The sequence below is a fragment of the Fukomys damarensis genome, unplaced genomic scaffold, assembly GCF_012274545.1.
Source record: "Fukomys damarensis isolate Sample0158 unplaced genomic scaffold, DMR_v1.0_HiC HiC_scaffold_9, whole genome shotgun sequence".
NCBI lineage: Eukaryota > Metazoa > Chordata > Mammalia > Rodentia > Bathyergidae > Fukomys > Fukomys damarensis.
Genome location: NW_022900921.1, coordinates 28,759,045 through 28,786,794, shown reverse-complemented (window position 1 = coordinate 28,786,794; position 27,750 = coordinate 28,759,045). Strand labels below are relative to the sequence as shown.

The window sequence follows — 27,750 nt, the reverse complement described above, 5'->3', positions numbered from 1 at the left end:
TCTTCATGTGAAGTAGGGCCAGGCCAGCAACCAGTGGGGTTTCTCCCACTGTGTGACCAACGTAAGGAGAAAAGTGCTGTGTTCCATGGTGATTTACAGAAAAGATTCTTCTTATAGTAAATGTAGGGTGCTGGGAATTTAGCTCAGTGGTTCCGCCTCCTACCTCTCAAGTGCAAGGGCCCGAGTTTGATCTCTGGTATCCCCCCAAAAAATGTGGACGTATAGTAAATGTAGGGTCTCCCTAAGCCAGCAATCAGACTGTTTAGGAAGTGAGCATTTGTTTTTCAGGATAATTGGGAAAGACTCTGGAGTTCTGTCTGGCATAAAGGACCTATTTGGGACCTCAGAAGTATTTTTACAAACCAGTAAAATTTTAAGGTGGTCAAGAGAACAACTCATCCTCCAGTTTCCTATACTATGAGACAGAAACCAAGTCACAGCGATCTGCCTTTCCAGTCTTCTTTGTGTATTTCATGAGAAGCTGCTGCTCACTGTACACAGAAGGCTGTGCCTTCTTTAGATGGAGACTGTGTCTACACATGCCGAGTACTGCAAAAGATGGTAGTGGTCTCTACTGTTTTGCAGACTGTGGCCCTCTGCACTATTCTTCCTCCTGTCTGCCTCAAATTTCCCTAAAAACACCCTCTAAAGATGTTGAAGGTTCCTGTTATGAACCAGAAGATGCCTCATACACATTAACATGCGTTTAACATGAGTTAACTTTTGAAAATTCTAGAAGGAATCAACAAAACCTGAAACTAAGAAAATGGCTATATTAACTTATAATAAAAAGTTACAAATTCTAAGCCAAGTGTGGTGGAACAAACCTACAAACCTGGGAGGCTGAAGCAGGAGAATCACAAATTCCAACCTAATTTGGACAATTTAGCAACTCTGTCCCACAAACAAGAAGGATCAAGGATAGAGCTCAGTGTAAAGGTCCTAGGTTCAATCCCCAGGACCACAACAAAAAAAAAGTTACAAATTCTGCCTGGCAATACTAAAAGATGCCAGGCACTGCATACTTAAGTCTATAGAGTACAGTTTCCCCACAAAACTTAATACTCTATTATTTTCTTTAAATACATTTCTTCTAAGCAGTAAATATGAAGCTGGGCATGGTGGGTACCATACCGTAAACCCAGCTACTCAGAAGGCTGAGGTAAAAGGATTGCTTAAACCCAGGAGTTCAAGGCCTCCCTGAGCAACACTTTGAGATCCCTGCCTCAGAAACAAACAAACAAAAAAAAAAAACCAGTAAATGTGGCCAGGGAAATTCCAAATATAATATTTTTGAAAAGAGTAAAAACACAATTATAATAATGATTTAAGAAAAATTTGCTCACATATCTGAAAAAGGAAAATGAAAGTTATAGTAATGTAGCCTGTACTTGTATAATGTACCCTGTCCGTTTAAGTAAACCTTTGGACTTTAGATGTGTAAGTACGCCCTTTTAAAAGCTTAAAATTATAGCTTAAATAGTTTTTTGGTGCAATGCCTTTCTTTGCCACTTATAACTTTATGAGTTAGTAATAAATGAGTCATACATCAAAGCAAATGGGAAATGGTTTAGGTTTTAATGCAATATTTTAAAACCTGGCCATAAATTACTTTAATAAAGATATATACTACATATATACATATTTATGTACATACACAGATATATTTTTAAAATTTGTGAACCTTTCAGGCAGCATTCAAGCATTTCCAGCCTCATGTCCTCCTAACCCCAAATCCTTCCCGCATTCCCACTACCACCTCAGCAACAGCTTCCCAGACTCTGTGCTCACACAAAACTAAGTCAAAGGTTAATTTCCATTTTAAGTCACACTCAATTCAAACTCTAATCTTGTGCCCCCTGAGTACCCCACTCAACACACAATACTATGAAGCACATAGACTCTTCTTCAAAATGGATAGGGCCACAAAAGGGTGAGACGATAGCCTCGTCAGGTCACCCATAAAACTCAAAGTTCCACCAACACCCACGTTATTTTATTGGCAGAAAATGGTCAATCAGCAAAAAGCTCCTTTAATATATCTCTGCTGCCACTTCTTAGGGAGGAAATGACTTTTGAAAGCAAAGAACCAAAGGAGGTGAGCTTAGGGAAGTCAAGTCGTGCTTCACTTCTGGCACCAAAGTCCACAGCAGCAGCAATGATCTGAAGATGTGCTTTAGGGTCAGTGCTGAAAGGCAGCAACACCGTGGCATGGAGACTACAGGAACTGCAGACCAAGAATCAAAACCTCAAACCCTATACTCACAAAGTTAAAATGTTTCCTCGTGTGAGAAACAGAACCAGCACTAACAATTTTTGGATATAATATTTGAGTCTTGGCTCCCAATTGGATAATTTTGCTCTGTACCAAAAACAATTTCATTCAAATTCCCGAAGTTTTCAAGCAGCTTCATACTAATTTCAGGACACAGTTTCCTTCCAAACCCAATGAAATGAAAGGCAGAAACCAGTTAAAAAAAAAAATTAAATAACATACATAAGATGGCTTGCCGTTTTATGAAAAACAAATGAAGAATTACACCCACATCACACTGATAAACTGAGAGCCTGCCAGTGGTTCTCAGGGCAGATGTAACGTTTTAACAAATGTGATTGTTTGTGAACGAAATAATTCTGATCAAAAACTTAATTGCAGCCAAAGTGAGCCCTGGACTGTGTCACTATAATCCATTCTGACAGGAAGCAGTGAGTGGAGATTCCTACTGTGAACGGAGCACATGTGAAAGGTCAGCTTTGGCCTGGAACTTCAAAACCGTTAACGTGTAAAACAGTGTGCATTAGAGCCTGGAATGGCTAACCACTGGATTAGCGGATGTCCGCTGTGTGGGTCTGATGTGCTTTTGGCAGGTAATGGTTAATTGGTAAATAAGCAATGTATTGTAACTTCCTTCTTTGCCTCTTCTCAACATTTATCAGCAGAATCCATTCTTAATTATAGTCCAAGAACACTGCAATAATAGATCTATAACATGGTTTCAATATAACAAAATAACATTTCTCAAATGAAACCCATTTTTAATAATTTAGTGAAGGAAAAGTTACATATATTTGAGAAACAAGTGTGGAGAAAATGAAACATTTTTTTCATAAAAAACGGGTATATGTTTGTTCATCCAAAAGTAACTATAACAGCTAAACTTTGCCAAATAAGAATCTCATTAGAAGAAATATATACTTTACTCTTATGTAATAATCTGAAAAAAACAACTACACAATAAAATTCTACATGGCTTAAGACAAAATTTCAAATAAAATGCAGTTAATACCAGTTTCCATTTTTTTCAACATGGAATGTTATTTATGAAAAAACCAAACTAAATATTACCTTATAAGTCAACACATGCTAAAGTATTTTTTATCTATTTAGAACATTGGTCCACCTAGCCTTAAATTATAGCCACTTCTCTTATTCTAAATCACTTAATATGGCATCACTGAATGATAAAAAATTGGCAACGGGTGCTTCAATAATTATTTTAGGATTTAACTCTCTTCTGGGTTGTGGGGAAATAAATGTTTCTCTCTAAAAATAAGCAGGTCTTCTAAAATAACTTTTATTTCTGTTTTCAAAACCAACCTTCTAAGGTTATGTCTTTGGTCACTAGACAGATGAGCTCCCAGCTAAAACACAGGATTTTGAAGATGGCTACATGATAAGGGAGCCTCATTCCAACAACTCCATGATTTCTGTTTTCTTGGGAACATCAACTGGTATCTTCAGAAACAAAAGGATACATTTGCTTCCAAGTCCAGTGGATGACTGAGAGAAAAAAAAGAATCCTGGTCAGCAAAATAAGTTAAATTTCTGATTTCTGTACATTATCTGAAAACTTCAGTGTACTTGGAAACTCCAGACTCTTCCCAACAGTCTGTCTGCTCCTGAAGTACATGATACTCATAATTATTAATCTGTTACTGTACCACACACCTGCCTGGGCACTAGGCCCTGGGTCACAGTGGCTGCCCCTCAAGGAGATTACAGTGTGGGGAGGAGAGCAGGGAAGTCAACCATGAAGAACTATAAAGAAATAAAAGGGGCAGAGAAAAAAGCAAGCAAGAAGGGATGTATGAGACTGTGCATCTGACAGCCAAGTAGAAACTGCATCAGTCATGCAGATACACAAGGAAGGCACCTAAGTAACTAGGAACACAAAGAGATGTCATAATTCTCTCCAAAAATGTTTTACTGGGCTGGGGATGAAGCTCGGGTAGAGTGCTTGCCTGGCATGTATGAACCCCTGGGTTCAATCCTCTGTATTAAAAAAAGTTTTACAAGGTTCCAAACTGGTCATGATATTTTCTGTTAAATGATTAATAATACCTAGTAACACTAAATTACCATTTTATCTTCACTATCCTACTCATTTTTTTCCATCAATACAGCCTTTTCAACATAATTCTGGCTGCTGTTCAACTTCCTTGGTGAGACTTAGGCTCAAAAGATTTACAGAATTCCTTCTAGAAAGATGATCAACAGAGCAGTAGTTCCATGCTGATTCGAATTTAAAGTAGACTTATATACTTAAGGTTGAGGATATCTGTGCTGAGGAGCCCACACGCTGCCCTAACCTCAGTGCCAACACCTAACAGTCCCACTATCTTATTCGGAGCAAGATTATTGCCAAGACAACTGCAATGCCTAATTAAGAAACAAATTTTATTTAATTGGCTTATATTTGTTTACATATTTTAAACAACAAAATGCCTAGGTTGAATCTACGCATTTTGTTGTCTCGGTTCTGGACTATGAATTAATTTTTGAAAATATAAAGAAATATATTACCAGTCTCTTTTTAAGAAACCACATGAAATGGGAGGACACCAAAGAAATGCACCATTCAACTCTTATTTGTAGGAGCAGATTCTCAGTATCTTGTAAATTTTTTTGATTTACAGTGAATCATTATTGTATTCATAAATGCTGGAAAGTTGGTGAACAACATGATATCGTGACACCCCAAAATAATTTTACAACTGCAGGTGTGCAAATCGACATGTGGGAGATGACTCAAAGGATAATGGGGAATAGAGCAATTCAGGAAGGGTTACATAGAGGAGGAAAAGGGATAAGGGCAAGTACCCCAATTTTCTAAGATGTCTCTAAAACCATACTACTCTGTCACAGACAGATGGTGGAGCAGTCAGGCATGGGCAACAGAGTCAACAGTTACATTTAAACAAGCAAAGGCAAATGCTTCATAATTTACAACAACCCAATCACGCTGCTCATTCTTTTGAGGTTAAATGCTACTGACATAAGCTACACCTGAATCCAATCAGTGCAGAGACGTTGAGAAGATTCACACGAAAGGACTAAATTTGTCACAAATGGGTTGGTTTCCGATCTTAATGTAGCCAAGTCGCTTTACTCTGACCTCCATTGAACAAATCAACTTAATGGGCACTAGGAGTGCTATAAAACTTAACAATGGAGTGATTTTTAACTTTTAAAATATAGTTATGAAGCAAAATGTTGGATACCCTCTACAATACTGGAAATCAAATTAAATCTAGATGTTTTTTAACAGTCTTGACAGATATAATCCTAGTTACCATGTAAATTTATGGTAAGCTGCTGTGATATTAGCCACAGGTGCTACTTTTAATATATGAGCCGCATCTGGCTGGGAATAGAATTTCTCAGAGGACTGAAAATGACCTCACTATCAGACAATGGAAGGGGAAAAAAACAAGACCACTGTGGCATATAAAAAGCTGAAGATGTGGTCCACAACTAAATATTTCACATAAAATTCATTTTAACTCTGCAGTTGTAGGTTAAAGGATATTATGCTTTCAATATTTAAGAGGCGTAGATATATTTCAACCAAATAGCCAAAAGATTAAGAATGTAAGACAGTTATGAATACCCTGGCTAGGTATATAATACTAGTTTTCCAAGCTTTGATCAATGTCGGAAAAAATGATGATCTAAAACTTGAAAAGAAAATTATTTTCTGGTTCCCAAGCACACAACATGATTAGACACCACTGAGGATTACAAACCAAGATGTTACAATTACTGATCTCTAAGCAGCAGCAACTCTCCAATGTCTGGCCAACTGAACTAGTTGTATTTTTTAAGTTCTTTCCAGAAAACATTCACACCAAGTAAAATTGTTTTTAAAAATCACAAGTAATTAACCATTCTCAGTTTGAGAAGCAGTAATATCATCTAGTATATCATCTAGATACTAATACAAAGAGGAAACACAAGTCTCTTACCTAAGAGATTTTTATTTGTTCAAAAACAAAAAAGAGTGCTCGCTTCGGCAGCACATATTTTTAAAATTTTTTTGAAATTTAAAAGATAAATATGTGTAAAATGCAGAATTATTTGCTTTTAGAAACCCTCCCAAACCATTTGAAAGCCATCATTTGCCAGAGAACTGGCAAGTGTAGAAATGTGATAGAGGATTTACAAAGATTTAATTTCCTATGAAATAGCTCTTCCTGAATTAAACAAGCCTCCTTTATCTGAAAAATAACCTGAAAAAGAGAAACCTTTCTATGAAAACATTCCCTACACTCTTGCACTAAGCTGTGAGAATGGCGGCTGCAAAGCCCTATAACATAACATTTTCCTTCTGGGCTTCTCGAGTAACTTGAAAGGCTTGATTTTTTAGCTTCAGCAGATCAATTCTATCTAAGTGATGATTTCAATTTACTTTTTAACAAGTGGCTGGATCTGTGCTCAATCTCACTAGGTATCAAGATCCTGAGTACTTCTAGCAAGAAGAACCTGGTATGGATCACTGATATTTTTGTGTTCATCAGACAGCAATACAGAAAAGGGGGACTCAAAAGCCTCAACTGTGAAGATGGTTACTATGTAAAAGTATTGGCTAAATTAAACATGACCCTTCTTTTAAATGGAATACTATATATATCTCACCATTACAAAACCTGAGGAAAAATATTTTACTAACAAGGAAGATGTTCACTATATATATAAAGTGGAAAAATTAACTGACTAAAAAATGTCTACTATATATATATATATATATATATATACACACACACATACACACACATATATACAGATACATACACACATTATTTTTTAAGTGAGCAAAAGGATTACAAAAGGATTTTTTTTTTTGGTACCAGGGATCAAACTCAGGTCCTTGTGCTTGTGAAGCAGGTGGTGGAACGAACCACTGAGCTAAAGCTCCAGCCCCACAAAAGGATGATTTTTATCCTGTGTACTTTTTTTGTTTTCTGAAGATAAAATATATTATGCAATCAGAATTGTTTTCAGGAGCTGCAGTAGTTCAACAGTGAGCATGCAGTATTTACACAGAATTGTTTCTCATAAACGTATTTATTAACCAGCGGAACATACCGCACAAATGTATCATGGTTGTATAATCCCTATAAAAGTGAGAAGTCTGGCTGATTTCTGTAGAGTATGAGTAACCCACAAATATTAAAATTTACTGTTTAACGACTGAAATTTAGTCCAAGCCTGGTGGTACATACCTGTAATCCCAGCACTCGGGAGGCTGAGGCAGGAGGATCTCCATGAGTTTGAGAACAGCCTGACCTATCTAGTGAGTTCAAAGCCAGCCTGCTTGCTGGCTGGCTCAAAAAACCTGTCTCAAAGTGAAATCCTGTCTCAAAAAACCAAAATAAAAACTAAAACATAATGGTAGTTTTAAACAAATATAAACATGGAAGAGAAACACCCTCAAACTTGTATTTCAGAATCACTTCAATACACTTAGAATTACAATGGACTTCTCTTTTACACATTTATAACCATGACTGCAAGGTCAATGGCTTAGAAAGATGGGATCTTTCAATGCATGATATGTGTTTTCTCTGCAGAGTTCCATTTCCGTACGTAAAGTTGCCCATTGCTTTTTGGCGGGGTACCGGGGATCAAACTCAGGACCTCGCCCTTGCCAGGCTTCCCCAGCTCTCCAGTTGCTCTTGGGAGACTTTCTGTCTGGAAGTGACTTTCCCCTCCAGATAAAAGTTGACAACCTCCAACTTGTAATAGATTTAGGAATGATAACTGATCAACTGAGTTTTATAAATCAATGTTTTCAGGACACGACATAAGAAACTATGAAACAATTTACAGGTCAAATTCAAATTCCTATGGGTAACTGGCTACTTTTCACTTCAAAATATGCCAAGTATACGTAATATCCTGCAAGTGGAAATAGACTCAATTTTGAATAGCAAATTGTTCATTTAAAGGTCTTAGATATTCCTAAACAAAACTGTAACCCATCTTCTGAATTACAGTCTAGAATTCCTAAAATTACAGACTTGTGTTAAAAAGGAGAGCCATCACCTCAGGGTAGATAGAACACCTGGACTTGGAATTATAGTTCCACTGCCACTTTCTCAGTAAGTTGAGCAAGCTCCTTAACAACTTCTCCACCATTAGCCAAATGGGGATACTATCGCCTAGCCTTACAAGGCTGTTGGGATGCTATTTCACAGGTCACCTAACAGTAAGCCTACTAATATCTAGTCGACCTCAAATACTCACTAGTCCATAATGCTTTGTGACTCTAAACTGTCAAAAAGAAACCTGACAGGGCTGGGGATTTAGCTCAGTGGTTCGGTTGCCTGTCTCGCAAGCGCAAGCACCCGAGTTTGATCCCCAGTACCAAAAAAAAGAAACAAAGAAAGAAACAAACAAACAAACCTGACCTGGTTATATTTCAGGTAAACAATGCAACATTAAGAGTCAACTGTAGCCAGATGTAGCCATGCATACCAGGCTGGGGCAGAAACACTACTTCAAAGCCCAGGAGTTCAAAAACAAGCCTGGGCAACAGAGTGAGACCCATCTCAAAACAAAGAAGAATAATTTTAACTTTAGCATTGTTACATTAAAAATGCTTAGAAATAATTCCTCAAAAATATATTTTTTAAAAAGCCAGACATGGTGGCACATGCCTATAATCCCAGCACTCAGGAGGCTGAGGCAGGAGGATCGCCGTGAGTTTGAGACCAGCCTGGGCTACATAATGAGTTCCAGGTCAGTCTCAACTACGTAGTGAGGCCCTGTCTCAAACACATACACACACACACACACACATATTTTTTTTAAACTTTTCTATATGCAAAACCACCACCAAGATGTAACAGACAGAAAAAAGAAAAAATCAACCAAAGGTGCTTAACAACAAAAGGAAAGATTCAAGATTAAAATAATTGTCTGAAAACAGAAACAAGTGCCTAATGTACAGCAGGTGAACAGACCTGCAACTGCCTCCCAGCAAAACAGTTTGTGAATCTTAAAGAAACTGTCATGGGCCCTCAGAACGCTAATACCCACAATAGACTATGGTTGCGGTTGTGGGTGGCTGAGGCTGTGTTGCCAAAATACTTAATGAGTGCCCGCTTTAAGTCTCTCTTACTGAAGGCAACTAACTGCAGATACCAAGAGTGGCCCAAGTCCTTTTCTTGTTGCTTCAAAACTGCATGCAGAAAAAAGGATACAACCAGTGTTGTTCCAGGACAGTGGTGGCTAAACTATCGCGTGCATACTGTTTTTCTTTTATGACAAGCGATGTTAATGTTAAAGTTGTTTTTTCTAAACTAAAACCTCTATATTCAGAATTTAATCCTAGTGTGGGAACTTTGCAATAAATCAGTGGGTTTTAGTTGAGGTGTGGGCACTCATCTCTACGAGGTTCACATCACTGCTTGAGGAAAGCCCCATCCATAGCACTGCAGAGCACCCTCTCTCGTCCCGTCATGCACAGCCACTTACTGACCGGATAAGCTGATCACCCTCAGGAACCATATATGACCAACTAGGAATAAGGAGATGGGGAAGAGGAAAAGTCCTTAGTGACAATTTAGGTAATAGTCTGTAAGAGACAAAAAGAAGAAAAACTCTGTTCCCTCAGGACCAAACACACAGGCTCACAGTGGAACAAGTCGAGAAACTTCGTATATTCGAATGCACCTAGGTAACAGGTTATGGTTTAGGTCTGGAGTGCTTCTCCCCCACCCTCACCCCATCCTTGCCTAAGTCTCATATTAGAAAAGTGACTGGATCATGGAGTCACTACGCTCATCGGTGGGTTGGTTCACTGATGGGCTCATAGTTAATGTGATATTACGAGGTGGGACATTGCTGGAGGAGGCAGGTTAATGGGGGCATGACCTGAAAGGGTGTGTATCTCCTCCCCTGACTCCTCTCACTCTCTCTGCTTCCTGACTGCCAAGACCGCAGTTTTCCTCCACCCTCATTCTCAAGTTAATTATTTTCATGCACTTAGTCTCATGTTAATTGTCATTGGTTCACTGTCACCTTGGCAAACCACTTCACACTTGGGTCTTCATTATTTTCTTCCAGCTCTCACATTCATAGGTTCAATAAGATTCAGAGGTTTAATATCAAAATAAGGTTGAAATAACACCACAAACAAAATAGCCCAAGGACTGAATTCTAAAAGGAAAGAACAGACTAATAAGGCTATCAGGATCTGCGTAAGTAGATGAGCTCTACTTCTTCTCAAGGATGATCTGCACCTTGCCGTGGTCACCAATGATTACCGTGTTACCTGATATCAAGGTCATCCTTTACAAATTTTTTTTTTTCAGTACTGGGACCGAACTCAGGACCTTGCACTTGCGAGGCAGACAGTGGAACCACTGAGCTAAATCCCCGGCCCTAATGGTCAACCTTTAATACCTCAGATCCCAGCTAAATTGGTCCCTCCTTTTATATTTTCGATTTTTAAGAAATGTTTTTTAGAAATAGGGAAGAGTGAAGGGGTCAAAGGTAGGGCAGGGGTAGGGGGAAAAAAAAAGAACCAAGACATATCACGTAAAGGTACAAGATCCCAATGATAATGTAACTGTATTTTACCAATAAACTCAATGAGAAAAAAAAAGAAATGTTTATTAGAACATGTTTTCAGTTCATATTACATTCATCGTGGGAAGCTGGCACACGTACATAACGCATCTTAATTCTTTTTACTTTCCCCCTCCTCTCCTCCTTTCTTGTAAAATGCCATCTTCTTTTGAATTCTGTAATAGGACATTGACCTGGTATTTTTCTACTTCTCTAAGAAATCTTTCTGAGTCTTTGCTAACTCCTCCTCTTCTATCTAGCCCCTAAATGGACTAGAACCCTAAGCCCTCTTCTCACACTGCAATTTCTTCCTGAGTGCTATTACCTATTATCTTGGCTTTTTCCCCCATGCATTCTTATGTTTCTCCCGTTGCCTATTATCCAGACCTTGCTTCTGAGTTCCTAAATCATAATAAACTACCTTTTTATTTTTTATTTTTTATGGTACTGGTGATTGAACCTAGGGCCTTTGCTAAGTTCTAAATATAAATATAGGTATATAGATATATAAATGTACAGATATAGATCCATATATATATATATATATACACATCCCTAAATATATATATATATATATATACATATATATATATATATATGTATATATATATATATATTTTCTTGCTAAGTCACTAAGTTACCCAGGCTGAGCTCAAACTTGAGATCCTCTTGCCTCAGCCTCCCAGAGCGCTAGAATTATCAGCATGTGCCACCACACTGAGCTACCAATTACTTTCTTGAATTTGATGTTTGGATGTCTTCCAGCAACTCATATCTAAAGTGTCCAAGGCTGAGGGTGTGGTGCAATGGTAGAGTAGTTGCTTGGTATGCATGAGGTCTGAATTCAAGCCCCAGCTCTGCCAAAGTGCCCAGACCAGGTGGGCATGGTGAGACACACCAGTAACCCCAGCACTCAGAAGTCTGAGGCAAGAAGATGGCAAGTTCAGAGGTCAGCCTGGACCACACAGAGAGACCCTATTTCAAAACAAACAAAAACACAAGATAATGTTCAAACCAGAAATCTTGATTCCTGTACAACAGTCCTGTTCCTCTCCCACACCTCCTCAGCTCAGTAATATAAATGTCACTCCCAACTGCCTAGCTCCTCCAGGATTGAAGTTGGAGGTACTCTGAACACTCCGTTCTTCCTTGCACCCCACCCCATTCCCATAACCAGAGAAACTTGGAGATTCTCTTTACATTTGCACTTGCTGTAAGCGTTAAGTGTGCTGCACATGGTTTCCGATTGTGTGAAGTCCTAAATACAGCTCCAACCTCTGTACTTCGTTGCATGTCCTGGCACTGCCCAGACCACGTTCCCATACTGTGTCTAGCCTGGCAGCGTCGTCTCACCTAGATCGGTGCAGCAGCCTCCCTACTATCTCCACAACTGGACTTCTGCCCCTTCAACTCCTTCCCCTACGTCCTCTGATTGGTCTTTGTTTAAAAATGCATCAGCTTAACACTTCCCTTCAGAGCCTTCCCAACTGCTCTCCACAAGCAGAATTAGGTCTCATATTACTGTCTCTCACACACCCTTTCCTGCTGCCAAAGCAGGCAGTATCCCTGCAGGCTTATGGTATATATTGCCAGGAGTCAAATCCTGACTCCATGCTTACCAGCTGTGGGACCACTTAATCTAAACTTCACTTTTCTCATATGCAAAATGAGGGAAATAATGTTTTTCACAAAGTTTTGTGAGGAATGAATGAATGAATAAATAAATATATGTAAAATCCTTAAGTGTTCATTAGGCATTAGCTATTAGGATTTTCCTGCACGGCACTCACCATAACTTGTAACTATATATTCATTGTTTTCTTTGTTTACACTTGCTTGCCTCCACTGTACTATAAGCTCCATGAAGATAAGGACAATATCTGCCTTATTCACTGCTGCACCCCAGTGTCTTGCACAGTGCCTGAAATAAGTGCTCATTATTGTTTACTAGTGTTAGGTATGTAAAAACTCTAGCGGTGGGTGGGATAGGGATAGATGGAGGCAAGACAGGGTGGGGTGGAGGAAAGCAGGAAGAATAATGATGAAATGTGTCCTGTAAAAACAACAGAAAGGCACTGGGCTTTTCTGAACAGAGATCAATATGGTCACGACAAAGTGGCACGCAGGCCAACAGGAACACAGGCCTGCAGGAATGGAAGCAGGGAGAGCCCAAAGGTGACAGGCAGTCAGGCAGCTGCTTGGCAGTACTCTAGAGGGAAGGCAAGAAGAGACACCCAGATCAGCAAATGGTCTAGGCAAAAGACACTAAAGGATGACTGTGCAGTTCTTGGTGCCTGGTCATTTTCAGGCCTGGGTGTTTGAGAGATGATACTGCTGAGAAAAACAACCACGCTAAAGGAAGGAGAAAAAGACAAGAGTTTGTTTTCAACTACCCTTAATTTGAGCCAAAGCTAAACCCAGGGGAAAGTGCCCTACAGGGAGCCCCCATGCCAATCAGGAGCCCAGCTCACTGAACCAATCTTAGCACCCTCATTTCCCCAACACACTGCAAACAAGATGTGTCTTCTTCCTCCCTACCCTCGATCTATGCCACCTGCTACTCCCTCTTTGCCCTTTCCCTCACAAAAACCTATCAGATCTTCAAGGATCAACTCAAAACTCCTCCAGGTAGCCATACTGCAGTGCCTCACCTTTGACTTACTAATACTCCACATTTTAGTACTGATTAACAAGGCAATATTTTAAAATTTACCTTGTAAAATTTGGATGTGTCACCTCCCCAACAAAACTGGAAGCTCTTGTGAACAAAGATGAAACCAGGTATTCCTGTTACATTTTATTATTTTCAAACCTTGGGCCAGATGGTGCCAGCCGCTGGGTGGTTGCCAGCTCTAGAGCTTCACTGAGCTCGCTGCAACCAACAGTCAGACCAAGAAGCTCCCAGCCTGTCTGCCTGAGGCTGCTTCAGGTACCTCATAAGTGTACACAGTCAGGGCTGCAATGGTGAAGACAGTGCATGTGAAGTCAGTTTGCTGAATGATATATAAAAAAAACCACAGTCCTGCCCTGCTGGCTGAATGAGACCATGTGAGCAAACAGATTCATTAGCAGGATTTGCTGTTTTGATAGAACTGATGTGAATGATACAATTAAATGACCTCTGGTTGCTTAACAGTGATACCTGGGTTACTTCCAGACAAACACGGCTTTGTAACAGCTGGTGATACAGTATTCAATTTCTCATGGTAGTATGGTGAAACCCATTAAAGGAAGCAAAGTAATCTAACAGGTACTACTTGGAAAATAAGGTATCTCCTAAAAACAACAATAACATCAATAATAAGACATTTTTGTATCACAACAAGATCTAAAAGAATGTGAGGAATCAAGGATGTGAGTCTGGCACCTAAAACTGTGACACAACCCAGTATGACCTCAAGAGATCTCATGATCTCAGTCTGATTCAGTGTTGTTCTGTGAGAGTTTGTAAATAACTTAGAAGGCCCACCTCCACTAGATCAGAGGGGCAATATGACAATCAATTAACTAGAACACTGGAGAGGATGTTCCTGATCTGTTTCCTTTAAAAAGACATACGAAGAGAGCAGAACAGAGAATTCCACAAGAGAAGACCTTCATCCACTTGTCCATACTGTTGGACCAAATCTCTCCTGTGAACAGACACCAACTGGTGCTCTACCTTGCCACCAGAAATAAACGCAGGCACAGGACTGTATTGCTACTAAGAAGAGGTGACTAGCTGATTTTGATATTCCATCAGTATCCATATCCTGCAAGTTTCTGTGTCAAAACCATAATGCACCAAAACTCTACAGTCCAAATTCACTGTGCAAACCTGAACACGACTGACAGTGGCTATAAGGAAGAGGTAGGCAGACATACCAAAGAAAAAACAGAAACAGAATGGAAAAGAGTAAGACCAAAATACTTTTATTATTTAAGTTCTCCTTTCAATTATTTTCTGCAGTTATTGAACCAGCAGCCATTGTTATTAATTCATAGTGAACCTATTCAAGAAGTACCAGCAACGCAGGCTGAAAAGAAACACCTCTAATTTCCTAACCCTTGAGTGTTACTTTGTCAGTTAAATTTAAAGTAACCCATGCGTGACCACTTTATACCAAGTTAACTTCATCTACAGTGCTTCACAAGCCCTAAATGCTACACTAAAGTTTTAGGCTAATGAAAGCAATTTACATAAATGAAATTTATCTTACTACATTTTATGATAATTTTTTTATTTTATAATAATTATGGTACTTAAATGATAACATCTGTTGATCTTCATAGTCTAAACATGGCAAAGATTTAAACCACAACATTTTCCATGCATCATGTACATTATCTGTGAAAAGCAATAAAAAAGCAATGAATGCATTAATCATACCAATATCATCTGCAAGGCATAAATCTGAAATACCTTTCACGTCAGCTCAAACTGCTTTTTTATTTTTTTACACTCCTGATTTTATGCCATCTGTAAAAGGGTGAGACAAAGACTATTGAGGAAATTGTATTTCTTGGCTGTTTGACTTTTACAAAATACTCAGGTTAAGTTCTGTAAACAGAAGATTTACTACATGACTAAGAAGAACTGATGCAGTTAAAAGTCCATTTTTATTAAAGGACGGTATAATGACCACAGTGTTTTCACACTGCTGTGTGGTGTCATATTTGCATTGTTGATACCTGTTTTACATTTCTCCACATCTACTGCATATGCTTTTACAAATACACATGAGGTCTAAACCTACTGTATGACACAAACAGCAGAAACAAGACTCCAAGTGATGATAACACCTTAGGCTCTCATTTCCCTGCCCTGATGGACAACACATCCACCACAACTGGACGGCATCAACACAAGCATTCCAGACTTACCCGGAACTCCAGGAAGAACCTCAAAGAGAACAGTAACATGAATACAACCTGGATATTTTTATTAGCCTTTTTATTATTTTCCATTTTGTGACAGGATCTTGCTAAATTGCTCAGGCCCTGCACTCAACCCCCCAATATTGAAAGCAACAACAATAAAACCCAAACTAATTTGTTCACAAGAGAGCAGCTGAGACCTTCATCAAAATCCTGCAGAGGACTATTATGACTTTCATTAAAAGCTGGGAGTAGTGGCACATGCTTGTAATCCCAGCACTTGGGAGACTGAGGCAGGAGGATCACCACAAGTTCAAGGCCAGCCTGGGTTACATAATGCATTCAAGACCAGCATGAAGTGCATAGTGAGAATGTCTCAAAGAAACAAAACAAAGCAGAAGACTTTCATTACCAGTTGTCTTTCTTCTGGTATCATCAAGCCTATGACTTCATTAAGTATTTGAAAATGTGAACCATAATAAGCCTATTACTAAATTCCTCAATAAAGCATTTTTATAAAGTCAGTCAGCAATAGTAACTTTCAACTGCTCTATTTCAGAAGTCCCTCTGGGCACTGGAAGAGAGAAACATGATACAAACCCCCAAGTCGCATGCAGTGATGCTAATGCTAGATGCACAGAATACCCCCACCACAGGCAGTGTGAGCTAAGCCATTTAGAAAGTCCCTCCGCTCTTCCACCCCAGCCCAAAAAAGCTTTCAAGGCAGAAGTTACAAACATGAATCTGATGAATAAGCTAGAAAACAAAGCTCGGTCCTTGCCTTGCCAAAGGTACTACACTTTGACGGCTGTTAGAATAAATCATGGAAAAGTGCCCCTATTGAAGAGGAAAGGTGGCTGAGTATCAGCCATTTCATATGATTCATCCTCAAATAATCAAGGAGCTGCTCAGCAGACCCCCTAATGAAGCACAGACAAGACAAAGGAGCTTTTCCAGGAAAGTAGCAAATGCAGCTCCTTCTCACAAAGCTTCTACTCTCTCATTTACCAGTAGGAAAAATCCATCCAGAATCTTTCATTAACCCAAAAGGGACCAAAACAAGTCTAGCATCCAACCACTGCTTCTTCTCTATTCCTGAGACTGAGCTTATTTCCACACTGATCCAGGGTGGTCCCAAGCATCCAGGAGTTGGGGAATGAGGACAACCTGCTGCTACAGGGTCCAGGTATCCTGGCCAGTCAGGGCTCCACCTACTGGCATCTGGAGTACCTGTTTCCTGAGCTTCAAAGCCTCGCTTTCTACAGTTACTTCTAAAATTTGAAATTTCCTCTGATTTTGTAAGCTTCTCATTTACTAATGTTCATAACAATATATAACAAAATTTATCTTTATGAGACATGCACATCCATATTTCCAACTGACACTGTTCTTTCAATGCAGATGCTCTGCCTTTGCCCAACACCCAAGAATAACTTTGTCATTTACAGATCTCTCCCTCCTTATGTCTCCATGAACAGAAAAAACAAAACTCCTTCACAAATGCAACCTCACCCTGTCTGAGTTCAATCAATCTGAATACGGAAAGTGCCTGTCTTGAGTCCCAGGACTGTCACGCAGTTTGTTCATCAAGTGTCACTGTCACCATCACACCGCCCATCAACCCACGAAGCATTCTGGAGCCTGCGTGCCACCACCAGGGGCAGAGGTGCCAACAGGAACTGCCGCCTCTGACTACTTCATCTACCTACCATGGGAAAATAGCTACAGAATTTTTATATTTATAATCTCCAAGTACCTGTGCTCATCTGAGCTATCCAAGTAATTTTGACTCTGCAGAACCAACCACATCTTGGAATATAACATCTGATAGAAAAAAGATAAAATGTATTTGCTGGTACTTACTATAATAAAACCCGAAAGTGACCAAAGCTTTGAGGAAGAGGATTTTTGTCAAGGCTCAGTAAAAATGCTCCTCAAATGTACAGTTTTTTAGGAGCTGGGGATTTAGCTCAGCAGTTCGGTGGCATCCTTGCAAGCACAAGGACCTGAGTTCAATCCCTGGTAAAAAAAAAAAAAAAATACAGTTTTTTCTTTGTTTTTTTGTTTGTACCAGGGATTGAACTCAGGATCTTGTGCTAGCAAGGCACAAAGTGGCACCACTGAGCTAAATCCCCAGCTGTACAGTTCATTTTCTGTAATACTAAAAGACAGTGCCTTACTTTTCATGTTGCTGAGGCAAAATACCCAACACCCAAAATTAAAGGAGGAAAGGTTTATTGTAGCTCACAGTTTACAGAGGTTTTAGTCCACAGTCAGCTGCCTCCACGGCAGGGTGGTACGGCAGAGAGGCTTTTGCACAGGAGAAACAATCCATGGCAAAGCAGGGCAGGCAGAGGACAGGAAGTAGTAAGTGAAGCAGCAGCAGCAGCAGCAGCAGCCTACTTGTCCCTTTTATCCTTTCTGGGCTACCTGTCTTTTGGGTGGTGCCACCCACACCCAGGGTGGGCCTTCCCATCATCCACACCCAGAACTACGCCAAACCAATCAGTGGACTAATTTAGTAATCATACACCCTTAATCCCAGCATCACACACTCTCATCCCGCCACCTTCGAAACTCCTCACCTATGACTGTATGAGGCTTTGAGGGGACATCTATATACAAGCCACAACAGACAGAAAACTGTGATATCACTTTACACAAACTACATAAGCACAACATCTTAAAAATTATGTCCAACCAAGTGTACTCCTACTCCTGAAGATTTTATTGTTAAGAAAAATGAAGAGACAATTAAAGAACTAAAAAAAGAAACCCTCAATCTATTGAGTAAAAGAAACAATGTCTTTTTCACCAATATTTACCAAATATTTTAAACAAGTTAAAATCCAGTGTGAACCACATTCTTATCAGAAGTGTTATCAGTTATAACTGTGGCCCCCTCCAGTTTGTGGAGCTGAGGCCAGGAAAGACGCTGGATCTCCCAACTATAAGCACAGTGGGCCTTCTTAACTCCTTCTGAGGGCAGGGCTGCAGCAATGGAGGTGTAGCCTTACTATGGTGTGCACGTGCACATGGAAATGCCTGGTCACAATAAAACATTACAGGCTGACAGCATTTTAATGGTCACTCTCACATATCCAATTTGCATACATACAGGACCACATCTAGAATATAAATTTCTAGATTAGGACTAAGGCATGTAGATTTTAGTGGTTGACAGGCACTGGGGGGCATGGGTGTAGTTCAGTGGTACAGTACCTGCCTAGCATATGCAAGGCTCTGAGTTTGAGCCCCAATAACACTCACACACGCACACACTCACACAAGGCTTAACATGCATTGCTCAATTGCCCTCCAAAAGATTATATCAAATGACACAACCAAATCTTCACCATCTATCTCCCTGTCATGCTGTACTTCCTTCACCAGCCTAGATTCCAAAGGCCAATGCTTTAATTCCTCTCTTACACATGCTCTTACTTCCTTGGCCCTCTAATCTTCCACTGTACTTATCCTACAAAAGTTCAGGTCTCATTCAGTCTGCATCTACTCCAAACCTGTACCCAGGCAGGTGAACACAGCTGGACAAAATACAGAAAATCTTCATTTTAAACATCTGACCACAGCGCTCAGGAGGCTGAGACAGGAGAATGGAAAGTTTGAATCCAGCCTGGGCTACACAGTGAATTCAAGTCTGGCCTGAAGAACACAATAAGTCATTATCTTTAAAAAAAAAGAAAACAAAAAAAACACAAAGTTTGATCATAATCTGTAGTAACACTAAGAACGTCCCAGCAAGCAGCCACATCTTCTAGTCTCCAAGATGACTTGGATTCCTTCTCCTACCTCCTAAGACCCCCAAAACTCCTCCCTCCCACCTCCCATTGTTCTGAGTTGATAATTTCACTAAAAAAATAAAAATAATCGGAAGAGAAATCTCTTCTTTCCAGGACAAACGCACCAATATACCTACGCCTACATTCACACACTCTTCTTTCTTCCCCATTACAATGGACACTGTCTCTACACCCTACTGTCATTTCGCCTTATTCTTTCTAGGACTGTACCCTGACAATTATCCCCTCTGACAAATCTGAAACTGCTATCTCCAGCCTGAGTTTTGACCTCATATACCCATCTACCTGTTAACCAGACTTGTCCACCTGGATGACTAGTAAGTATCTCAAATCTGAAATATACAAAACAGGATCCCACCCACCGTACCAGGGATCTAACTCAGGACCTTGTGTTTGCCTGGCAGGCACAGCACCACTGAGCTACATCCCTGGCCCAAAACAGAATTCTTAATTCCCTATGCCCAAGTTTTCCCTAGGTGAGTAAGTGACACCAATGGCACTATCCTTCACAATATAGCCTGACAGGCTCCCCATCCCCTGATCAATCAATCAGAAAAATCTTTTTTTTTTGGCGGTGCTGGGGAGGGGCTCAAACCCAAGGTCTTGTGCATGCTAGACAAGCACTCTAACACTGTGCTATACCTCCAACTCTATCAGCAGCAATTCTTCGTCTTCCTGTCTTCAAACCATAGGAGTAATCCCACATTTCTCTCCGCCTCCATTCTCCTGTTGTCTCTTACCTAGACTAGGGTATTAATATCCTGTATAGTTTGCCTGCTCCTACTCCTGTCCTTCTACTGCCTAGTCTCAGCAGAAATACAGCGTGATTTTTTTAGACTATAGGGCAAATAATGACATTTTTTTCTTCTTGAAATCCTCCAACAGTTTTTTCACACTTTAAAACCCAAACTCTTCACAGTTCCAACAAGACTTCAGTTTCTCTTTCTACTTTCTGTGTCTGCTTCAGAACACCAATTTTGGGGCTCTTGCTCAACCATGCTAAGATCATTTTGTTTTGGGAACTCTATGTGCTTTTCTCCATATGGAATGTTCTCATACATTGAGATCCCTCACATTACTCAGGCCTCAGATGTCCCCTTCCCAGAGAGATCATTCCAGACAATGCCATCTGAAATAGGGCTTCCTCTTTCACCTTCTAATCTGATCTCCTACATGATTCTTCTTCATGGTATTCGCTGTTAATTGAAATTACATTATCTGTTCATTTGTTTTCTGCCTATGCTCCCTTGTAACAGGAGGTACATGAGCCTAGAATAATGCCTAACACACAAAGATGTTTCATAAACATATAGTGAATTAATATTACTTTTATGATAAAATTTTTTTAGTTATGTGCTGCCAAAGCAAGCACTATGATAAATTTTTTTAATTTAACTATATATACAACTACTACATTGTAAGTAAATTATACCGGCTGGGCGTGGTGGTGCATGCCTATAATCCCAGCACTCGGGAAGCTGAGGCAGGAGGATCACTGTGAATTCGAAAGCAGCCTGGGCTACATAATGAGTTCCAGGCCAGTCTCAACTACATAGTGAGACCCTGTCTCCAAAAAGAAGAAGTAAATAAGTTATACCTATGGAGAAATACTAAAAGAGAATAGAGGACTAGATATGGTGGCGCACATTTGTAATCCCAGCACTCAGGAGGCTGAGGCAGGAAGATCACCTTGAGTTCAAGCGCAGTCTGGGCTCCATAGTGAGTTCAAAGCCAGCCTGAACTACATAGCAGACCTTGTCTCAAACAAGCAAACAAATAAAACAGTGGGCTAGAGATACGGCTCAGTCATAGAGCACTTCTCTGGCATACACAAGGCCCAGGGTTCAATCCTCACTACAATACAAAAAAATATTTTAAGTAGTTATGATTTTTTTTGTTGTTGTTAGTACTGAAGCTGGAACCTAGGGCTTTCACAATGAGCTATATATTCAGCCCTTTTTTAAATTTTTTACTTTGAGACAGGGTTGCTAAATTGCACAGGCTGGGCTCAAACTTCAGATCTTGCCTTAGCCTTCCTGACTGTTTGAATTACAGGTATACTCAGTGCACCCAGCTTTTTAAAATTTACATCATCTTAATGTTATGTTGTTGCTTCAATAAAAACCAATGGCCAAGGCTGGGGATTTAGCTCAGTGGCACCGCACCCACCTCGCAAGCACAAGGTCCTGAGTTCGATCCCTGGTACCAAAAAAAAAAAAAAAAAAACAATGGCTAGGCATGGTGGCACATGCTGTAATCCCTGCGATGGTGAGCCTCAGGCAGAAGGATCACCATAAATTTATGGTCAGCCGAGGCTACATAGTGAGGTCAAGGCCAATCTGAAGTATATACACAGTGAGACCCTGTGTCAAAGAAAAATAAACCAAGCTGAATATGGCGGTATACGAGACTCTGTCACAAAAATACAAAAACAAAAATAAAAAGCCACACCAAAAAAGAAGTTGGAACCCAGCCTAGGCAACTTAGCAAAATGAGACCCTGTCTCAAAATGTAAAATAATAAAAGGGCTAAGGATATAACTCAATGAAAAGGCCCTGGGTTCAACCCTCCATACCACAAAAAAGTAAAAAGGCTTTTCTGTCCTAGATAAAAGATGAATAAGGATCTGTCGGTACCAGGGCATCGCTACCCTACACATGGGTTGTGAACAGCTCCCGTCATCTGGGAGCTGGCCTAGGATGCGCTCTCCTCTTGAACATGACATCAACAGCACACAGTGCCTCTCTATGACTATGATGGATTAGGACACAAATGCACCACTCCATAATGTTATCTGAACAGAAACAAAACATGAACATTTTCCAAACCACAAAACACCAAACATCCCCTCTCCCATCTAATGAATAACTACTGTTTCTTTTCCAGTTTCAGCTTTGGCCCCACCTTAGTCTGTTCTCTCTATAGGTAACATTTATAAAAATGGTGAATCACAGATTTTTCGATATCCTGACAGCATCTAATCCAGAGCACAGCCTTAATTCCCTCAAAACTTTCAAAATGTGGGGCCAGGGATTTAGCTCAGTTGTTCTGCCGCCTGCCTCAAAAGCACAAGGTCCAGAGTTCGATCCCCTGTACAAGAAAAAAAAAAAAAAAAAAAAAAAAAAAAAAAAAAAAAAAAAAAAAAAAAAAAAAAAAAAAAAAAAAAAAAACTTTCCAAAATGATGAGTACAAGCCCAAATGCTGTCACAAGTCTTTCCAACAACACCTCCCTAAGATGCCACATGATTTCCGATGGAGTACACTCTCCCTTGCTGAATTAAGCAATTAGCCCAATTTGTTCAACTAGTGATGTGCCTCTGGTCAGCTTTGCCTAGGAGGCAGTGATAGATAGCAGTCATGACACCAGTGCCATAACAGGCCACTGTACCTGCAGAAGTCACAGAAACCTGTTGAAAAACTGACCCCAGGGTATAATCTCAGTGCTGGTTCTCTGAGCACATTTCCTGACACCAGCTGATTTTCTTGGCATCTGCCTCTTTTTCCTAAAGGCTGCATGAGCAGGGAAAAAGGCCTAGTTAATGAAATGTCCCAGTGAATAATGTCACAGCTAATTAAGGATGCCCTGCACAGCTCCCCTTCCCTCGTATTTCTGAAAGTTGCCCCCAGCGCAAGGTTTAGAGCAGTGCTGGAGGACTGACTCATGGGCAGAGCCTGAGGCAACACCACTCAAGTACTTTAAGCCACATGTTCAAGCCCAATAAATTAGCCCAGGCTTAAAGAAGTCAAGCTGTACACATGTAAGAATTTTAATAAGCTTGGAAAATGCTACCTAGAGCTTATACACAAGCTTACTGTACCAATGGGATTCCCTGCCACCAGCCACAGAGTGCTAAGCCCCTGACAAGAGCTGTCGAGCACATGGGATAGTGGGGACAAGAAGTCTGCTAGGTACAGGTTTCCCCAGGAGTTGAGGACACAGCAAATGGCTGGCAGCCAGATGGATGGAGAACAGAATAGAGCAGGCAGTTCAGGGGAGCCAACGGCATTTACTAGGAAAACATGCTGAGGGTTTCTCTGGTGGCAATCTGGTCCTCACACACCCTTCTAGAAACCAGCAAACACTGTAATCAATGTCTGCACTTATCAAATGCCTGTTTGTATCCACAACTACGTTGTGTACAATAGAGAGTTATTTAAGCAAACACGGTCTCTGACTTCTACATGCTGACACCTAATATAAATAAAAACAATAAATCTGTCCAAAGGATTACCAAACTAACTGAACAAACATGAAATAATCAAAAGCTTTTACCTTATATAATGCAGGGGAGTAATAACTAAAGGGTAAGTCATGGGAGATGACTCTCTAAACAGGGTGGGACTCAAATGGAACACTTACTTTGTTAAGGCTAAGTCTCTAAGGGAGAGGTCAGGTTTTAAGAAAAGCTTCAAGGGCTAGCTACTGGGTTTGGGGAAAATTAGCCAATTAGGGAAGAGGGACATAGGAACAGCTTGAGAGATGATTTAGAGGCAGAAATACAACTACAAAAAGAAAAAAAACATAAAATGCCCAGGAAAAATAGAGGGAATTGTCAAGCAGGTATACATTTCTGAAATGATTTTTTTAATTCATTCCCCCTTCTGATAAATATAAAAAGCTCACGTCCTCTTTTAATGTAATCTAAAAGTCCAAAAGTAACTATCACAACCAACATCAAATCAAAAGTATAGTAGGGGCCAGGGATTTAGCTCAGTGGTTCTGCCACTTGCCTAGCAAACGCAAGGTCCCTAATTCAATCCCCAGTACCGCACCCCCAGCCCAAAAGTATAGTAGTTTCAGAATCTGATTTTCCAAATAACACAAATCATCCCTTCCCCCAGGGCTGAGAACTGCCCGGGTAGGCTATAGTAATTATAAAAAAGGAAGGCCTTTTTCTGGGGGAGGGGGGGTTTGAGACAGGGTCTCGCTATGTAGTTCAGGCTGTCCTTGAACTCATTATATAGCCCATGCTGGCCTCAAACTTGCAAGGATCCCTCTGCCCCAGCCTCCTGAGTGCTGGGATATAGACATGAGCTACCACGCCTTTCACTGTCACTGAATTCTTAAAGAAGGGAGGGTGTAGAACCTGAGCCCACATGGGACCAGACAACCAACCGTATTAGAAAGTTGAAGAGAACAAAAACCCATGGCACTAACAAGAATTTGTAATAAGTACCTGATTAAAATTTTTGAAGGAGAATTCTTTGTAGATGGCATCTCTCTCACTTAATTCTGACCATCCTGCTTTCTTAAGGTCAAGTAGAATTTGGTTCCTCTCCTCTGCAGTCAACAGCTGAGAATCTGAGGACTGTGAAGAGAACACATTTCATATCTGAGAACAGAAGTTAACTTAAAACTCTAAATAAACTTACAAATATGAACTTACAGCTCTTTACCTTGAGAAGAAAGGCAGAAAAAAGTCAAGACAACAGATTCTAACCATTCTTCTGTTCTCAAAATACAGACAAAAATAAGGCTCTCTATACAAAGCCAGCTGCCTCCATACATCACCTCCACACCCCTTACTGCTGCCTCAAACTTCAGAATCAGCAACTCTACAGAAACAGCTGTACTTAACCATTACTTCTAGACTTTTTAGATACATCACAGAATAAATCTTCGGAAACTGAGGTAAGAACACCCACTCACAGAAACTGTGCAAATCCGCTGGCAAGAAAGTTCTGAGTAGGGATAGGGATTTAGCTCAGTGGTAACTGTGCCTGCCTCACAAGCACAAGGACTTGAGTTCAATACAAAAAGAAAACAGAAAAGTTCTGTATGCTCAACCTTTATGCAACATATACTATAAAGAGGAAAAAGGATGCTGGTGAACCAATTTTCTAGTTTTTCCTTCCTCTCAATTCAGGGTTGTGAATGCCTGTCCTACTGCTCTTTAAATGGTTTCCCATAAAGGGTTGCGAACTCCTGACCTATTGTTCTTTAGATGGTTTCCAATAACCTTGGCAGTCCTCACTGCACTACTCCCATGGATTGTTTTTTTGTTTTGTTTTGTTTTTTGTTTTGGTACCAGGGATTGAACTCCAGTCCTTGTGCTTCTGAGGCAGGCAGGGAACCACTGAGCTAAATCCCCAGCCCTCACATGGGTTTTAAATATTTGGGATTACTATCCCCTTTCATATCTGACAAAAGCAGATGCCTACAGAGGAAAACCCAAATGCACATTTACATAGGACTTTGTATAACTCCTAGGGATCCAAAGACCCTCTACTACAGGTAAAAAGCCCTTGCCTACTAAGTTTACAAAATCCTTTTCTCAGAACAAAGCTCCCTTTTCAGTTTGGTTGAAGGACTATCGAGTCCAAAGCACTTGTGTGCACAGTTGACACTTCCCACTACTGATAATAAAATTCAAAAGCCAAGATCCTTTTGGTTAACAGATCCCACTTCCGATGTCATTTCTTTTATAAACTAAAACTGTCAATTCCATGACCAGAGAAAAGAGATAGAACATTCTGTTAGAATCCATGAGGTGTCAGCCAATCTCTCCTGTCCTCTTCATTTGCAGGCTACTATAGGCTCAAGTGAAAGAGACATCACCAGGAAGATGAAACTAATGTTGAGGGCTCCTCATCATCAAATGGAACTGAGGCTGAGCTGAATGAAGCAGTACCTACTCCCACTTCTAGAATACTAAAATTCCTTGATACAGACATTCCTATACCTAAGAGGGTAAAAAACTATTTTACCTTTAAGAAACTTATGCAATGAAGAGAAAAAAGGATGCTATGAACTAATTTTCTACTTTTTCATCCTAGTCAGATCAGCTGCCCTTCTCACACATGTAACAAACGGTGAAAATAAGAATACCTCTTAATTAAACAAAAATATTTACAGGCACATCTGGAATCCCAACACTAAAATGCTGAGGTAGGAAGATCCAAAGTTGTAATCCAGCAATTGAGTGATTTAGCCAGGCCCTGCCTCAGAATGAAATATCAAAAGCGGGGTGGGGCTGGGGATAAAAGGGAGAGTGAAAGCCTTGCGTTCAATCCCCAGTACTCCAAAGAAGAAAAAAAAAAAAAAAAAGAAGAGCTTCTCGTTAATCTTACGATAGCTTTGAAAATTTTCACTATGGTCTACTACAGGAAATAATTTAAAATTTCTACTAAATACATAATTATTTGGTTAGCTCAGAGAATTTCGAAGAAACGGCATTATCCTTGTCCACACTGAGTAGCTGACTAAACATGTTGTCAGTCACGCAGAAGTCACCTGGAGGCAGTGCAACGTGCTCTAAACATTTCCCCTGGGTGGAGATGGAGGGTGTATGCTGCGGCTCATCACAGAGGTTGACCCAGCCACACGGACCGTGTCCAGGACTGAAACGGAGCCACTGCATCTACAGGACACCAAAGGCCCCCCTGAAGGCACACCCTCAGCAGAACCCTTTGTGATGGCCTTAATTTCTCCCCCCGTGGGAGCAGAGGGTGGGAAAAGCAGGGGGTTTGAAAACAGTAAAGTAATGTTGATTCAAGGGCAAGTGTTACCTTTTGCTGTGAGATGCTGAATTTCATTGTCCGCGTATCTAGAGTGGGGATATTACCGTATCTACTTGCCAAAAATTTCTGGAAGGCCTAAAGAGATCTTGAATGCAAAGTCACCCAGCAGAGGTCGTAGTCTTGATTATTCATTCCTTCCCACTCACCATAATTTTACTCCATCACCAGCACGTGGGCAGAGGTATGCCTAGAGACGCGCTAGCTGACAGTATGCACTCACATTGTTTTCACTTTCGCGGCCATAAAACACAGTGCTTCTCTTTCTCCATCATTGGACTACTTTAAATTGCTTCTATTAAACTTCAAAAGGGTTCTAACAACCGACTTAATGAAAGGAAACGTTGAGTCTAATGCAACATCTCGCCACTAGATGGTGCTACATGTTAAACTTTCCTTCAAATTAGAGGCCTCCAAAATACTAATTTCTGAAGCAGGAAAAATGATTGAACGCCCCCTTGTAAGTGGAAAGAAAAATCAACGTGTCACCAAAAACAAAAACAGTAATTTATTAATAATTCCTCCATTGAGACATGAGGATCGCCGCAAGGTCCAGGCCAGCCTGGGCTACACAGTGAGTTCAAAGCCAGCCTGAACCACATAGTGCGATCGTGCCTCAAATAACCAAAAAAGAGTAATAATAACTCCTTCAAAAACAGTCTCGCCGGGGATTTAGCTCAGTGGTTAGGTGGCCTGCCT

General features: G+C 40.3%; 1 protein-coding gene across 2 annotated transcripts in view; it reads right to left on the bottom strand.

Annotated features, from left to right (window-relative positions):
* The window catches only part of Pcbd2 (pterin-4 alpha-carbinolamine dehydratase 2), a 54,482-nt gene extending 27,261 nt beyond the window's left edge, over window positions 1–27,221 (bottom strand). The window contains exons 1-2 of one of the 2 annotated variants that reach the window (XM_033761667.1): window positions 27,201–27,221; window positions 24,711–24,842 (exon numbers count right to left, since the gene is read on the bottom strand). In XM_033761667.1, coding sequence (XP_033617558.1) covers window positions 24,711–24,842; window positions 27,201–27,203 — 135 coding nt within the window. In that variant the 5' untranslated portion in view covers window positions 27,204–27,221. Of the gene's footprint in view, window positions 1–24,710; window positions 24,843–27,042; window positions 27,085–27,200 lie in introns of those variants that run through there. The other variant, XM_033761666.1, reaches the window with a different exon arrangement.
* Between the last annotated feature and the right edge of the window lie 529 nt (window positions 27,222–27,750).